The sequence below is a fragment of the Ambystoma mexicanum genome, chromosome 10 (genome assembly GCF_040938575.1).
Source record: "Ambystoma mexicanum isolate Mex_15411 chromosome 10, UKY_AmexF1_1, whole genome shotgun sequence".
Taxonomy (NCBI): Eukaryota; Metazoa; Chordata; class Amphibia; order Caudata; family Ambystomatidae; genus Ambystoma; species Ambystoma mexicanum.
The window spans coordinates 645,278,903-645,297,199 of NC_090932.1; the positions used below are offsets into that span (position 1 = coordinate 645,278,903).

The window sequence follows — 18,297 nt, forward strand, 5'->3', positions numbered from 1 at the left end:
TGGGCTCACTTGGGTGGCGGGTCGATAGGGTGTTCAACATGATATCACATATGCCATAAACAGTGCACGATCAACCAATGAGATGTGTGGACAATGATCTTTGTGTACTAGGCCATCATAGGCGTACAGTCCATATTGTGCATGTACCAGACACACACAGTGCCACGAGTCCCGTGTCCATGTATCAGCCACCAGGCGTGAGTGCTAGAAGCATGCATCAATGAGATGCTGACGAATGTCACGGCCCTCCGGTGCCTCGCAGACTCCATGAGGTGCTGCCACATCCCCACCCTCATCATGACCATCATCAGGTGCTAGCAGTTCTGCGTCAGGGGGCATGGGCACATTTCTACGTACACACATGTTGTGGAGCATGACACATGCCATGACCATCTTTGCAACCTTCTCATGGCGGTACAGGAGTGTCCCGCCAGACCTGCTGAGGCAGCGGAAACGAGTCTTCAGTAGGCCGAATGCCTGTTCAATGACTACACGGGTACGTGAGTGGGCATGGTTGTAGTCCTCCTCATGCTGGTCCCGTGGGTTCCGGACTGGTGTGAGGAGCCATCTCTTCAGTGGATACCCAGCATCACCTGTATGTGGACGATAAACGTATGATGTGGAATGCCATTGCTACGTACGCACACCCCCCCCCCTTCCTGCCAGGTCATTGCCGCATCACATACCCCACATCATCATGCATGAAATGAGACTCACCGAGTAGCCAGGATCTGTTCCCTGCGTGTCGCTCCATGTAGCGTGGTATAGTGGAGTTCCTCAAGACCATAGAATCATGGGTTGATCCAGGGAATCTGGCACAACAATGTGTAATGATCCTGTTGGAGTCACACACCATTTGTACATTCAGGGAATGGAATTGTTTTCGGTTGCGGTACTGGGCCTCCATGGCATGTGGGACGACCAATTCCACATGGGTGCAGTCGATGGCACCAATGCAACCCGGTATGCCGGCAAGTGCATGGAATCCCACTTTTGTGTTGGTAATTTCCTGCTCCGAGCGTGGTAGAGAGATGTAGTCGTCTGCGTGCTGCAGGAGGGCATCGAGCACTTGCAATAGTGTCCGTGAGAACAGTGGCTGAGAAATGCCATGCAACTGTCCGACTGTGTGCTGGTAGGTGCCTGTGGCCAGGAAGTGTAGTACAGACACCACCTTCAGTAGGGGTGGGATGGCGGTTGGGCTATCTATCATGCTGACAAGGTCAGCCTGTGTCATGTCCACAATGGCGGCTATGGTGTCCCGGTCCAAACGGTAGAGGGTGTGGATCTGCTCATCAGTGAGGTTGAACGGATGTGCTTGGAGGCGTGGGATTGCGGGCTGCCTGCGTGGTGGTAGTGGCTGTGCTGGCGGCCCTTGCTGGCCCTGCCTTGGCCTCCTCCTCCTCCTGCGTCTCCTCCGTGCGGCCGGTTGTAGTTGGTGTTCGTCTTCTTCTTGGAGTTGGAGTACTTGCAGTGCTATCAGGTCCCCCAGGGCCAACATCGCGAGTCCTGCCGGTAGCATTTCGGTGTGGTTGTGGGAGGAGACCGGGTGTGCAATTCATGTGTTTTCAGGCTGTATGGCCTCCACCTGTGGTGATTCATTCCACCTGTGCAAGCAGCTCTCCCCTTTGGGCGAGCACGTCCCGCACACAACGCTGCAAATCGAGGAATGGCATCTTGCAAATGCAATCATGTATTTGTACCCGATGGCCGTGTAACATTTGTTGATATGTACAATCGGCTATGGTCCCATTGTTTCACATACAATCTTTGCAGCCGCGAACAGACTTGTGATGGGTCAGTGGAACGTAGTACTCGAGTAACGGTGGGCCCTCATGCATCACTGTACCGAGTTGCAACGACGGGCGGGGCGTCCCATTAGTGGGTGAAGGCAGTTGCCATTTTCACACACAGCCGCGCTAGATGGATTAATTTGTGATTTCAAACGGCCACAGATGCCTTTACGACGTGATGTTGCAAATGAGGAATTCGAAGGGCGGCGCTTTCGGTTTTCAGCTAGCGGCGAGGAGATGCCCACAGGTCTGACTGCAAATATAACGTTCTATTGTTCAATGTCCTTGAGACAGGGGCCATGGCGAGGAAGCAATGATTGATATGAATAGTTTGGGATGCGCAATAGCGACGTGGGCGATGAGGCCGGACGTTCCCAAATACATGTTACTTCACAACACTTGAATTACGGGCTGGGGCACTGTGGATTTTGCAGGCTGCATGACGCACAGACTCAATGGAAATTTCTAATGTTATGTGAGTAAATATTCAGGCGTTTTTATACCTGGATGAGGGAATGATGAATGGATGCATGGGCAGGTGATTTGATACAGGGTTTGCCATGTACAGGGCTTGTTGGAATCTATCCGCCTCCCCTGCGCTATGTGATGCAGGGCTGCCATAGTGGGACCATCGTCTATCTGGCCTTGTTGAGCCCTCCCTGTCTCGACGCGCCTTCAGACACTTGTGTCCATGCACGTTAACATTCCCATCTGATGGAATCTGTTTTGACTGACGCATGCACAGGTACACTCGTTTGTGATGGTGTTTACACCTCGATATAGATGGTTATGAGTCGCAAGTGGTTTTGGGGTGGTGATGATCCTTTGGAGTGGGCTAGCATGCATATGGCTGTGGATTTAGTGTGATCATTGAAGTGAGTTGTTCGAATGTAGTTCTGATGGCCATTCTGTTCTTTTTGTTTTCTTTTGGTTGACAGGTATCTCCTCCCCTTTTGCCACTGCCATCTGTATGCCACTCCTGCAGATGGCTTTTACTCCCGACACCTGCTGCTTCGTGTTAATCAGTGGAGCAGCATTACGATCTTATGGGACGATCGCCAATGGGCCACATGCCCTTACGCAGTACTAGTGGCTCGGAGCAACATTTCGGCCTTTCAGCTGGACTAGTGCCTCCCCATTGGGACGGCCCTGCGGTTCTGTGCGCTTCCATGTTGCCTTTTCGTACGTGAATGTGGCTCTGTGTACCATGATGGAACAGGGCGTCTCACAAGTAGTAGCTGGTCATTCCTTGCGGATGCAGCCCACAATGGTGATATGTGTTTTGGAGTTCATGGACTAATGGCTGTATGGGCTTGGTGATTTTGTTGTGCATTAAATTTCTATTCTGATATGGGCCGTGTAGCGTTCTTCTTTGCGAGTGATGTGGCATATTCCTATTTGGGGAGCGATGTATTGTGAGGAGATCTGCATTGGGTTCCAGCTTCGGAGTTTAGTTGCGTGGTACTGTGCTGGGCGCGTTTGCCTACGGAGCCCAGTGAGGTCAGGGATGGGGGCTGCCAATATGACTGTTTGAATGTTGTCATGCTCAGGGGCGGGGGATTGGGTTTTGTGTGACAGATGCCGGTCAGCCAGGTGGACTGGTGGAATGTTGTGCTTTTCGGAATATTGCTGGTCACAGGTGCCTGTGTTTGCGTGCGTTTCGGGGGGGGGGGACTGTGGTCATGTCCATTGGAATGGCTTCTGTATTCGTGCCATCTGTGCCCTGCAGCTCCCATTGGCCCCTCTTGTGAATCTTTTGTTCGTTGGCATGCATGGGTGACTTGTACATTTCACTGGTTGCATTGTGACTTCATTGCACCTACGGGGAGTTGTACTTTGTGGGCAGGGAGCGGTGTACAGGCACTCAGTGGGGCCGTTTACGGTTGATTCGCGATGCCGTACTTCTCACCATGGCGGAATGGTACTTTCCGCCATGCTTGATGGAGTTAGGTACATGTCCGCTAGGGTCGGAATTCGCGTACCCTTGCGCCATGGTGGTATTTACGGTTTGGCATGGCGCGCGCGCGCGTACTTGGTGCAGTTAGCGTTGGCGTTCACTACGGTGTCGCTAATGGATTCGTACTTTGCGGTGACGGTTCATAGTCGCACCGAGCGCTATTCGATGGCGGTATTGCATTTCCGCCATCGTTTTCCGATTTCCGCCAGGGTCGTAATGAGGCCCATTGTCTGTTTCTCTAGAACAGTGTTTTAGTCTTCAACACTTTAAGCGATAGTGACTGCGCTCTTGTTTTTTTACCTAACTAAATGTATTTTTCTGAATTTAAGTTATTAATAAATTATTGACTATGTATTAATCACAGTATTGATTTAATGTGCGTTTTACTATAAGCTGTTGATAAAAGCTAACTACCTCTGATGTCTTAAAGTCCTTTACCCCGATAAAAGGTAGAGCTACTACTTCTGTAGTGCCATTGGGTTTCCCCTTAGTGTATACTGGTAAATGAAAGTCAGCCACTCAATGCAAGGGACTTCAGCTCCCGGAAAATGCCTATGATTGGTAAGCTTGTCATGATTTTACAGAAAGCTGTGGGGGAGATTGAAACTCAAATCTCACAGGCAGAATATATTTTTATATCTAGAGCTGTGCCGATGTCATCAGCCTCATGTTTCTCATTCTCTGCTATTAGTGTACCTAATGACAGAATAGAAATGTCTGTTAATCTGATGAAACAGAATGGAAATAAGATTGATATAATTGTTGTACCTGATTGGAATTAAATAAAACACCCATGATAGTGAAGGCATCTGATGTGAAGAAGTGTGAACCACCCTAGAGACCATATTCCAAAGCAAAAGCTGGAAGGTTATCTTGCCTTGGCCAAGCTAAAAGGTTGCTTACGACACAGAAATAAATCTGGTGCCCTTCCCTGTTTGGTTCATGGAATGGAATGGCTAATAAGGGAGAAGTTTACAACAAAAGGGATAGAGGCAATTTAGACCATTAAAATCCCTCTGAAGTATCTTTTACTATCCATACACATTTGGATACTGACAAAAATGTTGCTCTGCAATCAAACAAGAGTTTACCAAAGAGAGGAATGTCTCCTTCATTGGGATTTTTCCTTGGTGCAACCAGCCGGATCTCTTTGTTTGCCACTGTCGCATACAATACCAGAAGCCACACTTTCTCAAACTATGCAAGACTGAGTTCCACCTGACATTGCTATTTTGTAAACTCAGAATGTATTAATCTCTTTGTAATATGTGAGAGGTCATAACTAAGAGACAGACACAAAGTTGTAGTTTCCTCAATGTTATCCATCATATTAAAATTAAAGAGGGGTTAGAATAACGCCTATCTGTCCCCGTCCTAATGAGAGTGTCCCTACCCACTGAACTAAAACTAAAGAAAGGTGACCTTGTGTCCAAAGGAATCTGACCCTCACAATAACACATATAACCCAAGTGTGCAAGGTACATGTATCTAACTTCATTACAACAAAACAGTGCAAAAGTGGAGACTTTTAATTCTCACAAAGTACTCCTTGTAACCAGGGGTTGGTTCCCTTCCCCTGGATCAATTCAGGTAGCCCTTTGAAAAAGTTCTGACTCAACAAAGTTCTATTCAGTGCACCACAAAATGTCTCTCCCATCCATTACATCCTTCCACTTGGTAAAGAAAACCTTTGTGAGGACAGCACAGCAAATGTCTTTTGCGATAACAGTTCGTCAAGATGATAAAGTTAACAGTTTCTTTCAACAACACTTTTTTACCACAAACACATTTGTTCAAAGCAACTGTTATTTTCCTGGTAATACTCGCCTGACAGGACTAACTACATCTGATCCCTTTCCTGGTTTACTTGCCTGCCAGGAATAGAAACTCCTACAACAACAATTGCTCTCTTCTGTTAGCTGCAATTTTTGTTCTAAAGGGCTCCACACCAGTATCCCATGTTAGGAGGGTTAAACAGTGTTTCCTGTCTTTATAGTTTCTTGACTGTGGGCAATATGGGTTACAAGTTTCCCCAAACTGGTATTTCAGGAAAGGAGAATTACACCGGTGTTGCCCTTCTATCTCCTTGTTATAGTCTCTTGGCAATGTGGATTACATATATCCCCAAATTGATATCTCATAAACTGAGAATTGAGCCCGTTTTGCCCTTTTATTTCTTCTTTATGGCCTCTTGTCTGTTGGCAATATGGGCTACACATTTCTCCAAGTTGATATCTCATAAAGAGAGAATTGGGAGCATTGAGCCCTTGTTGCCGTTATATTCTACTTGTTTGGTATTCAAAATGGTCCGTTACTGGTAAATGGTCTGCTTGGAGCACCCTGGGGTTACCTTTTCCTTTAGGCCAACTCACTGGCTTATGTCAGTGTCTCTGCGTCACTCCTTGCTGACGCTCTGCATTGCAGCAACATTGTTCACAGCTCTTCGGTAACTGCTGCTGCCTGCCCGGCCCTTATCTGGAGCTCCACAAGCTCTGTCGGGTCCCGCGACCGCCAGCACACCTGAGTGACTCACGTCGGGTCGAGAACACGTCTTCGGCGCAGCTGGGCTTCTTTCCCTGCTGCCTTCCATGACTCTGCTTCCTACTGCGCGTACTCTGAAAAACCGCATGCCTTCTCTTCCTGTGTGGGCTTCTGCTGGCACGCTCACTCCTTCTTCAGCTCCAACCACTTTTCGGCCGTCAGGAGCCTTCCGACTTCATCAGCCTCTCTCATGACTGCTTCTGCTTCTGTTGCTCCCTCTCTCAGCTGTGGCTCATTCCCACATTTAAATGTCCCGCTTAGGTGCCTTAATTTGAAACAACTAGACTGCACTGTCTTTTCAGTAGCACTTTTGATCTTCATTTAGTGGTTTTAAGCCATTCCTGTCTAGTTCTGATTGATTGTTGAACTGAATGTTATCAGAGTTAGGAGATGTTATGCGTATGATATGTGATTTAACATTGGGGTTAGGACTTTTGTTTGTTTGTTTTATTATTTATAATGCGCGATTATACCCAGGGGTATCAGGGCGCAGCATTTACAAGAATATGCGAAGCTTAGTTGCAAGGTATAGAATGTACATATTGGCAAAGGGAGTATATACAAAGCATAATAGGGAGAAAAAACAATGTAAACAGTATCAACAAAATTACAAAAGTGGGCACACAAGGTTACACGGTGTGCAGATAGCATGAAGGAAGCCTTGGCACTTAGCTATCTTGGTGGTCCTTCAATTTCAGCCATGAAGCTACCTTGGAATGGAAGTGCAGGTAGGGCATGTCTACTCTCAGGTTGGGAGGCAAGGAGTTCCATAGTTTAGCTGCTTTTACTGGGAAGCTGTTACCTCCTATGGTAGCAAGTCTGAAGTTTGGGACAGAGAGGCAGTCTTTGTACGTAGTTCTGAGGGGGTCTCGATGAGGCTTATCTATGGAATCTGTTGATCAAGTAGATCGGGGAGGCATTGTTAAGAGATTTGTAGGTAAGTGATGCCGTTTTTAGGAGGATTCTGTTTCTAGTAGAGAGCCAGTTGTTCTGTTGGCTGAATCCTGAGATGTGCTCTCTTCTGGGGATGCCTAGGGCTGCTCTCAGGGCATTGTTCTGGAGGGTTTGTAACTTGCTAGTGGTAGCCTTGGAGGTTCCCAGGTAAAGGGCGTTACAGTAGTCAAGGCGGGATAGTATAAGGGCTCTAGCGAGTGTGATGCAGCTAGTGTCTGACAGAAATGGTTTGGCTGAGCGGATTAATTTGCACGTGTATGCCGATGATGATACCAGGGAGCTCAGTTGTCTTTTGAAGGAAAGGATAGAATCCAAGTAGAATCCCAAAGGTTTGACCTCCTGTCCAACTTTGATATTGTTCCCATCTATCGTGGAGGAGTTGTAGGCCGGGCTAAGTTTCTTTAAACTGGACGTAGTACCCAAGATGATAAGCTCCGTTTTCTCATCATTCAGGCATAGTCCATGCGTGGCCATCCATGCCTGAATGATGATGTACACCCTATTTAGCAAGGCCAAATCCTTTCCATAATCTCCACAAAGCGGAAGGAGGATCTGGGTATCATCTGCGTAGTTAGTGTAGGTGATACCGAGATGATCCAAATCATCGAAAAGGGGCTTGGTAAATATGTTGTATAGTGTAGGGGAGACACAGGAGCCCTGTGGGACACCGCAGGTGATGGGTATAGGGTCTGCTGCAGCAGTGGGAGAGAAGACCCTCATAGTTCTTCCGTTAAGGAAAGAGGTGATCCATGTGATGGCCTCAGGAGAGAAGTGTGCTGCTGTGTGGAGGTGTGAGCACAGGACAGAGTGGTCGACCAAGTCAAAGGCTGCAGATAGGTCAAGGAGGAGGAGCAGGACAACTTGCCCTTTGTCCCTGAGTGTATCAATCTGAGCTTTCAAATCGATAAGTGCAGTTTCAGTCCCATGTTGCGGGCGGAACCCTGATTGTCTGGATCCTAGGAGGTGGTGTTCTTCCAAGTGCTTCTGTATTTGTACGTAGGCGACCTTGTCTAGGATTTTTAGTAGGAAAGGAACAGTCGTTATGGGTCGGTAATTTGTGGGTATGGCTGGATCAAGGGTAGGTTTTTTTAGTAATGGAAGTACCCAGGATTGTTTTAGATTTGTAGGGATGGAGCCAGTGGTAAAAGAAGCATTGATCAGTTTAGTGATGAAAGGTGACAGGGCATGGGTCGCATCTTTGATAAGCTCAGCTGGGCACAGGTCTGCCTGGCAATTGGAGGGTTTCAAAGACAGGATAATTTTTTCCACGTCAAGAGAATTGACTTTAGAGAACTTGAAGCGGGAGGGATCTGTGGTCATGCACTTATCCGGACTTTTGGATGGGAGCGTGTCTTTTAGGGCAGCTTTTTTGAAATTTTAGCTTTTTTTTTTTAGAAATTTTGCTTTGAAGGGTCACGATCTTATTAGCCAGGGCATTTTGAATTTCTGAGCACCAGTTTTTATCTTTGGTGCAGGTATCAGGAGGTAGTATAGGGGTTTCAACTTCTTTAAGTATGGAGACGAGTTTTTTCATGTTAGATTTATCTTGGGATATACGAGAGTCAAAGGATGTTCGTTTGGCCATGTAGATTTCTTTTTTATAAAGTGCGGCTATTTTGGACTGTTTGAGTTCGTTTGCGGCTGAAGGGGATTTTTTCCAGGTAGCCTTGCAGTTTCTCTTTTGCTGCCTTAGGTTTTTGAGGAATGGTGTGTACCATTTGTTGAGGTGCGTTTTCGGTTTACTCGGTCTAAGTTTAAGAGGGGCGATGAGGTCCAATGATGCAACCATGACCTTGTTATATTCATCAACTAGGATCTCCGGATCCAAGTTGTCCGACAGTGTGTTAAGTATGGGGAGTAAATTCGGGATGAGTCTTTCTGGTGTATTGTTCTTCTTGTTTCTGCTGAGAGTAGGGGGGGCCGTTGTGATGGGCGGAGGTGGGGGTCTGTCGGTGGATAACAAGAACGATACCAGGTGGTGGTCGGTCCAGATTAGTGGTGAGATATTGCTGATGTTCGCTAGGCAATTGTGGTCGGCCACCCAATCAAGTATTCTACCTTTCGAATGGGTAGGTGCCATACTTCTTTGCGCAAATCCTAGTTCAGCAAGAGTGGTGACTATATTGCTGGCTGTTAGGTCTGCCGGGTCATTATAGCCCATGTTAAAGTCCTCCAGGGTGAGAATTTGAGACAAGCTTTTAACATTGCTAGATAGAATGGCATTAAGGTCTTCATCAAAGGTGCCGATGGGGCCTGGTGGGCGGTAGATCAAATGGATATTGAGGGTTTGGGTATTAGTGAGTGGGACTTTGACTGATAGTTTCACAAGAGCGGGCATTGGTGGGAGTTGCTAGTCTCATGGATAGACTACATTTGTGTATAATGGTGACACCCCCTCCTCTGGAGTTGGGGCGATCTTGCCTCAGGATGGAATAGTTATCTGGGACTGCTAGCATGAGCATGGGGCCTGCTGCAGGGTGTAGCCAAGTCTCGGTAATAGCGAGGAAATCAAGATCGTCTTTAAGGATCAAGTCTGCGATTTCGATAGCATTAAGCTACTAGGGATCTGGCATTGATCGGGGCTCCCTTGATTTTAGGGCTAGCTGTGTTTTTGATAGTAGTTGTGTTTTTGGTAGTAGTTATGTGACGTTTGTCTTGTGTTAATTCGCGAGTGCCCTGACTGGGGAGGTTGTGCAGGGATCTAGGGGTGAAGTTGTGGGGTGGATTAGAAGTTTTATTATGGGAACTAGATCGAGGCGGCTGCTCTATGGACTTCTGTGAAGTAGGCAGTAAGCGGGCGAGAGGCTCGTAAATTTTAGATAGTCTAGCTCTAAGTCGTAGGTTTCTATCTGTGGTAGTGCGGAGACTGGTGGGTAGTAACTGATGGTTGATTGTGTCTAGGTAGGGTGCCTGGTCGATAAGCATAGTAGGAGAAGGCGTGTTGGGTGAATGTGGTGCCATCTTAAGCTGAATTGCAATGTTCAGGACGATGAAGACACAGGCAAGCAAACTAGTAGTAGATGGACACATTCTAAGTAGTGGTGAGAGTATAGGTGGGTTAGGGCTCGGCTTAGTTGGCGCCAGTTAGGCCAATTTGCAATTCTAGTATGGACCTGGGATGGAGTTCCACAATGTGAATAAATGCACTAGGGTTGCTATCTAAATTTGATACATGGCAAAGAGGCTGAAATGCATCTAAATTTGAAACGTGGCAAAGAGGCTAAATGCATCTAAATTTGAAACATGGCGAAGAGGCTAAATGCATCTAAATTGGAAACATGGCAAAGAGGCTAAAAATGCTTCTAAATTTGAAACATGGCAAAGAGGCTAAACATGCATGGTGCATCAATTGGTTCAAATGTGGCAAGAGGGCTAGAATCCATAAAGCACCTCTGATTCAAAAATAGCGGGTAAAGTGGGTTGCAGCCCAACAGGCAGGCCTAGTCTGAAGGGCGCATGTAAGACAAGTGAGATAGGCTAAGTAAATAGTATACGGAGGTTCAGAAAGCAGGTGTGCGTACTTAAGCAATGTCTTAGTGTTCATAAGCTTTTTGTAGGGAGACAATGATGGTAGCAAAGGTGTTGGAATAGCGTTGATAATTAGAGTTACCTTATTGGTGGTAGAACGTGGTGCTAGCGGGACTGGTAGACAAGATGGCAGAGGCGCCAGTAGCAGGCGAGGGGAGCTCCTAATCTGCTCCTTGCCGCTCCATGTCGCGAACAGGGGGCAAACAGGGGCCTTTGTATGGGCCGTCGTCGTGTGGCGGGCGTTTCCGCCTGCCGACGGATGTGGATCAATACAAAGAGCTTCGGTTGCTCAGCAACAAAGCCACGCGGCCAGAGCCTCACTCTGGTGCCGCGATGCGCCCGCCATTGCAAGGTCAGGCGGAAGAATCTGCCAGGGTCAGGCGATGCGAGCAATGCGGTACACTTCGATTTCAAGGAAATGCACGGCATGCGGGTGCTGCATAAAAGGTGCTGGTATGCTCAAGGCGCATACATATACGTTCAGATGATTAAATGATATTTCCTGGGTGTCGAGGAGATGCGGTGCACGGCTGGTCCTGTGTTGTTGGTGCAGCTCCTGGTCTCTCGAGACTTGGGGCTCCTGCCCTCCTCCGCGGTGTGTTGCAGCAATACTGTTACGTAAGACAGATTCATGATAATTAGAGGGTATCACGAGGTGGAGCAAGTGAGTCACATAAAAGAGAGCAACTGATTTGTCCATCCAAAAACAGACTAGAAGCACTCCAATCACCACAGACTACACAGTATAAAAGACAACCAGATTGAAGAAGATGGACATCTCCAAAATGGCGTATCCACTGGGCATTACAGTGCTGCAACATCTAATGAGAAGGAGTCAGAGGAGGGAAAGAATATACAGTAGTAAGATAACCCTATTCCAAATGGCACTTCCCCCTGATAGCCATCTCCTGCCATGTGATCCTCCCTCATGATGCCACCCCCAGTATTAGGATCAGGTAGCAGCTGCCTTCCCCTGGCCACATGGGAGGGACATTTTACGCTGGGGTTTAGTGATGACTCTGTAAAGTTCATCACAAAATGACAGTACCTGACCATCTAAAAATGTTCATGCATAGATTGAGGGAGCTAGAAAAAGGAATGTCCTTTTACTCCAATGTACATACTTATATGGTAATACCTACTCCTCTACAAATTCAACACTATATGTGGCTTGTCAGGCCACTATCCAGTCCGCCCATGTTCATCGTTTTGACCTAGCTGGTGAAAAAGAGCAGATTAAACGTGAAATCCAAAGACCACATTGCCTAAACCTGGAGAAATATATTTGAAGTTTCATATATCAACTCTAAGCTGCCTCAGGGAAAAACAAGTGTTCATCCTGCAATGACTTAATTGAATCTCCCCCCAACAGCAAGCCTTAAGTCGTGGTCTTGAAAAAGGTTCTCTCTCTTTTGGCTAATCAATCTGAGAACATTATTTCATTGATCAATAAAGTTATACATGGATGTAACACTAGCATTCAGGGCTCTTTGATTAACCCATGGGATATCTTAGTGACGAGACGGGTGCATGGGGTTGGACCTAACATCAAAATCATCACAGATGATTTAATTGTGGGTACGTGCCAATATCGGGGATCATATTAAATGAATTCTAATTTGATGTACAACACTAAAAGGAATAATTCAATTATTCTAAAACCTTTGCGATTTTTGTATGCAAATCCCTCTGGGCAAAAAGATTCACCTGATCAACAGACTTGAAAAAATGTATGGTTGTGAACACCATTACAGAGATTATTGCAAAATCATTTTACACCACTGTCCACCTTAAAAGAAGAAGACTGACTAACCAAACACCTAGCTGATATGTCTGATACGCTTACCGTTTTTCGCAGTGGCTATTTTCCCCATGGTGTTTTCATCCGGAGTGTTTTTGCACCATTTTAAAAACAAATTGTATATTTGTTGTTTGTTTGTGTTAGGGAATTGGGGGATGGTGGGTGGCAGGGTGAGGTGGTGGGGTGAGTTGGAGGGGTGTTGAGGGGAACACCCCCATTTAAAAAAAAATGCTGTAAAAACAGCTGCAATCAAAACACCAAGGTGAAAAGGCCACCAGTTGAAATAGCCAGTCTCTAAACATGTGAAACCGTCTAACGTAGCTCGGCCCAGGATTGATCATTCAATGGCCTACCATTGTATCTAATTTAAATGAAAGACATTATGAAATAGGACTGATACCATAATAGGCTGTAAGTTAAAATCTCTTCCTTGGAAAACCCAGACGTAGTGAACCTTTTTTTTAAAGAATTCTATAGTCTGTCTCCAGAAGAGTTGGGTAATAGACCCACCCACTAGATGGGTTTTTAAACGGTAAGAGGCCTGGCACAGAAAAATTGCAGGGCCGTAACACATGAGGCCTTGCTATACTTTTAGCAAATGAGTTTCCATGAGAAGAAGATACTTATGTGAATGTACCTTTTGTTCAATTGCTGTTTGTAGTTGGACCAGAATACTTGTCAATCTCAATTGTAAACTATTACTGATCTTATTAGTTTACTAGAGTCTGATTTCATGAAATGGCAAGACTCAAAATCTTTCTTTTTAATTGTTGGTGATTTTAATGTAAAATAGTCCAAAACATTCCTGAAAATCATTTTGATAAGGAAGAATAAAAGGAATCCCTGCACCTGTGATTATACACCCACGTGCAGATGATAAAGCGCTTTGACTTTCCATGGGGATTAAACCTTTAATGGTCATGGAGGCTCATCGACAACAAATTACTTTTGTGTCTGTGTTGCTCACTGGTATTTAATTAAAAGTTACAAAATTAGACCGCAACTAGAAAGCGACCACTGAGCCCTTACGTGAGCACTCTTTCTTGGAAGTAGTGCACTAGGGAAGCAAATGCATTGATTGGTAATCTAGCCAATAATGGACGATACCTGAAGTGGTCTTGAATTCATAACGATGCTTTTGTACATAATATGTTTCAAAAACCCCTTAGTAATCTTAAACATTATTTACTTAATCTGCAAGACCCCTTTGTGCTGGTAACATCCTTTCTAAACATCACAGAAGGGACTGGCTTTCTGCTTGGAAAACTGGGAACTAGTAGCTCTTGGTTTGACAGAGAGTGCAGATCTTTAACATTGGCTCTTTTAGTTTCACTGAATGCATCGAGCCGTAACCTGCTACTTGTTTGTTGTGCCCGTGTAGCTTGTAGCCTGTGTAGCCTGTAAGAATGCCCTAGAGTGTAAGGAAAAATCTAAAGCAAGCACGCTTAGGCTGAGTTACAGGAAGCTGCTAGTGTGAATAACAGTAGGTTGTTTTGGCAACTGGTCACTTATAGACAAGGGTTTAGGAATCTGAATAAAATTGAAAACTATATTGTCCAATCACCCACAGCAGTGTTATTAGTTACTAATTAGAGACTTTGAAGAATGTGGTTCTTCAATTACAATATTGCTCTCTGAAGTTAATGCTGCTCTTAGGCATATGAAAAACAATGTCCTGGTTGAATTTTATGAAATACTGTCTGACATTTGGGCAGCAGATTTGATCAATATATTTGACGCAGTGATTCTATTCAACACTTAGCATGTATCCTAAAAATCGGCTGTCATAGTTACAATATATGAAAAAGGGGACAGTCGTCCCCTAATAACTATCGCCCAATTTCCCTACTGGATACTTCCTTTCAGCTATTTAGAAAAATGATCCTCAGTACATCGGAATATTGAGTCAAAGTAAAGATCTGTTAAGCTTTTCACAATTGGATTTTAGAGATGGTCATGGCATATTGCATCAAAGCCCTAATTTGTATATTATTGTAGGAAAATCCATTTTTATTAACATGGAGCTAGTTTTCATGGCCTTTTTGGAACTCAGTCTAGCCTTTGACTCTGTTTGTAGATGAAAGCCGTGGATAACTTTATATTCCATGGATAGCCCTAGCAGGCTGTTGTCTTTATTCTTTTCTTTAGATGAGTCAAACTGTGCTGCAGGAAGATATGCTAAAAAGGCTTTTTAACAAGAAGCTTTCCAAAAATAAACTTGTGGCGTGAGACAGGGCTGTGTCTTGGCACTATGTTATTTAATTTATACATGAATGGAATATCTGAGTACCTTGTAAATCAAGAGTTTGATGGTCATAGACTACACCATACACCACTACTGACTGTATAATATGATGATGGTTCATTATCGATGAACACCCTGTGCTGTGCAAAATTTGATAATGAACTACATGGTTTTTTATTAAGAACTTGGATTCAAAAGTTGATCCAAAACAATGGGGATCGCTGAGGTTTGGTCCTGGGGCCAAATGATACTGCTCCTTTTTTTTAATTCAGGAAAGTGACTATGCCTACTGTTCCAGAGTTTGATTATCTCGGGATAATGTTTTCAGAAAACCTAAATGTTAAAGCACATTAAAAATGTCAGCCATTTGCTGGTATTTTCCGCTTTTGTATAACCTTTAAGGCACAACCGATAGATTCAATTCTGAAGATATATGAAGTGCTTCCCAAAGCAATTGCACTTAGTGATGCTATATATAGTGGGAACAGTGTGACTTCATGACAGATTTTAGAGAACTTAGTTTAAAAAAATATATTTTGGTCGTACCACCCTCTGCCCCACATACAGTGTTCACAGAGAACTAGGACAAATCTACATTAAGAATTTTTGAATAAAGGTATGATATTGTTTCTTAAAGCCATTCTTACACATAACACAGTATGTGATCTCTGGAATAACCCAAAGAGAAAACATACTCTGTGATACAAAAACATCTTGAAAAATCTGGCAACTCTGTAGGTGATTGGGCTGATTTGTTGTTTTGGATGATAGAATGGTTGTAAATCTTTTGGGTATGTTACATTTGACCTAAATGGTAGAAGACAGGCCATGGAAGGCTCTCTAATAACTAACTTATAATTTAGTTAAAAAATGTCAAATTGTCGAATGCAAGCAAACTACTCTGCTTACCTCAAAGATGGTATCTTAATAACGAAATGGCATTTTAATTGTCTACCTGTAAATGCTGTTAAAAGTAAATGGTATGGAGACATCTAGGTGACACATAATTGTCCGTTGTTTTTAAAGAAATTAGATTGCAGCCTTCATATGTTCTTTTTTTGCCTAGCTTATAGAGATATTAGGTTCCGAACGATTACTCTAATCTTAAAGAATGTTGGTTTTAATAAATGTCTATCAGCCTTTTTTTGAATTATATCCAGCTAATAGTCTTGTAGACAGCTTTAAAAACAAACATTTTAGTCTGAACTTTTAACTGACAGGGGCTGCTCATTCAGAACCTTATTAATGTGTGAACTAAAGATTAAACTGTGATACAACTATAAGAAATCTAGTGCTCTGGTACATTGTATATTTTGATGTAGCGTATTTTATATACATTGATTTTTATATTTATATGAAGTATTGTGTTCTAAAAATTGCCTTTAAGGTGTGTGCCGAAATAAAACTTTGAAAGTGAATTGAAGAAAGGTCTGAATTCCTAAAAAGAAACATATCATGAACACACATATTCCGAGATTAGCTGCACTACTGTAGAACACAGGACAATAATGTGTTAAGGTGACTGCTTCCAGCACTAAACAAGAACAGGTTGGAGTTTGCAGCACTATTGCAAAAACAGGTAGCTCTTTTGCCAAGGGAGCTACTCTCAGCAAGTTTAAATGGTACTGACCTCCGAGCAAAAGGGGTTCAGAAAGTAGAATACGGACCCAACATGGAAATTGTGGCTTAGGCTGGAAGGTATTCTCTGTAGATATGGATGAAAGGATTGCTTGGTACTGCAGACTGTATGTGTGCTTGGAAGAAGAGCTAACCCTAGAGCTTATTTCATTTAGATGGAGATTTTCTTGGACAGCTGTGTGTATGTGTTGGGTGGGGTTCGTTTACAGGATATGTATGATGGAGGAGTTCTTGGAACGGATGTCATGGTGTATACGCATAGTTGGAAGGGTAGCTTAGCTTGAAAAACTGTACAGTATTGAACGTTACATTTAGGTGTGTCTGTGTCTGTTGGCTGTGTGTGTGGTGGTATGGATCATCATAAAGGGCATGTATTCCATGTGTGAATTATGAAAGAGATTAGTTTAGAAAGCCAGCTGTGTGAGGATGAGAACTGCTAGATGCAATTGTGTGCTTTCATGTGTGTAGTGGAGGGATTAGCCTTTAGGTACAACCTGGGAGACATGGAGGTTGTGTGTTTGTGTGTGCTTTGAGGGTATATGTTTGTGCATGTTGAAAGGTATAGCCTGGTACAGTGGAATGTGTACACTGGAAAAAAATGCAGTTGGATGCAAAGAGTCCATGTAGGAAAGGGTTGGTCTGGCCGTTTCAGTATTGATATTGGATCTTCGTGCCTTGGCCTCTGTACTTGCCATTCTTTTTTGAAGATGAATTTTCACTATCTAATCAAGTCACACACTCCCTTTTCACTTACAGGAAGCCGTCTGTCTTCTGTTGAACTGACAAATTATCAGAAGAAACTATTTGCATCTGAAAAATTCCCGGTTGCTTGCGGATTGGTCTGCGGAGAACTCCACAAAAGTCGCTTTGCAACAGGTCGTAAGAGTGTTTCAGAAAATAATCCTATTTGTTTATTTGTTATGAATGAACATGAATCCTCTTTCATTACAAAACATGCAAACCAATGGCAGAAGAATACTTCCTGGACAATATGTGCTTATGTCTAAGACAGGCACAGATCTTGAAAACCCTAATTAGACTCCAAATTCAATGGCCGTTTTCTCCAGCTCTTACTACACTTTGTGAATATTCAGTTGTTTTATATTGTTTCTTTGTACTCATTACTTACTTAAAGACCACATTTTTGCACTTAGCATCTGGATTTTGGGGTAGAAGTCACACGTCCCTCTTTCCATGGCATCCACTGCCACAGCTCTTGCATTAATGCTTTTAACAGCATCGGGGTAGTCCTCACAGTGACTATGATATGATGTGGCATTTATTATGCGCCTGTACACAAGTGTTTCTAGGCACGACAAGGAGGGGGAAACAAGGGAGGATAAAAAACAATCTTACTAGGCTTTGTGTCATTCAGATCGCGAAAGTGCGGGGAAGAGGCAAGGGGAGAAGTGCCAGGGGGAGGGGCCAGGGGAAGTGCAGTTAACTCACAAGTGCAGCCAGCGGGTGACTCATAAGTGGCTCATAAGTGCAGAGAGAAGAGACTGATACAGATACAGAACCTTACGTGCTGGGGAGCCCGGAGGTAGTTTAAGGGCAACTGGACATGCAGGAGCCTGGACCAGAGTTCAGAGGGTGTCCAGGTGACCAGTTTGCGGAGCAGTCAGCTGCATCAGCAGGGGAGAGGAAGAGAGAAAGTGGAAGAGAAAAGTAAGGTCTTGAGTTGCTTCCGGAACTCAAGGTGGTTCTGCTCAAGTTTGAGAGAGGCAGGGAGGCTGTTCCAGAGGGAGGCCCCAGCCAAGGAGATAGATCTGCCCCCAACTCTTTGCTTGGAGAAGTGTCTGACCCTCAGAGAGTTGGAGGTGGGTAAGCGAAGATCTCGGAA

The 18,297-nt window shown here is 44.4% G+C and overlaps 1 protein-coding gene across 4 annotated transcripts in view; it reads left to right on the top strand.

The window, feature by feature from the left end:
- Positions 1–18,297, top strand: part of LOC138491614 (nuclear body protein SP140-like) — a 3,009,150-nt gene that overhangs the window by 1,576,740 nt on the left and 1,414,113 nt on the right. For all 4 annotated transcript variants that reach the window (XM_069618235.1, XM_069618234.1, XM_069618232.1 and 1 more), the window contains one exon: positions 17,211–17,330. In XM_069618235.1, coding sequence (XP_069474336.1) covers positions 17,211–17,330 — 120 coding nt within the window. The remainder of the gene's footprint in view (positions 1–17,210; positions 17,331–18,297) is intronic.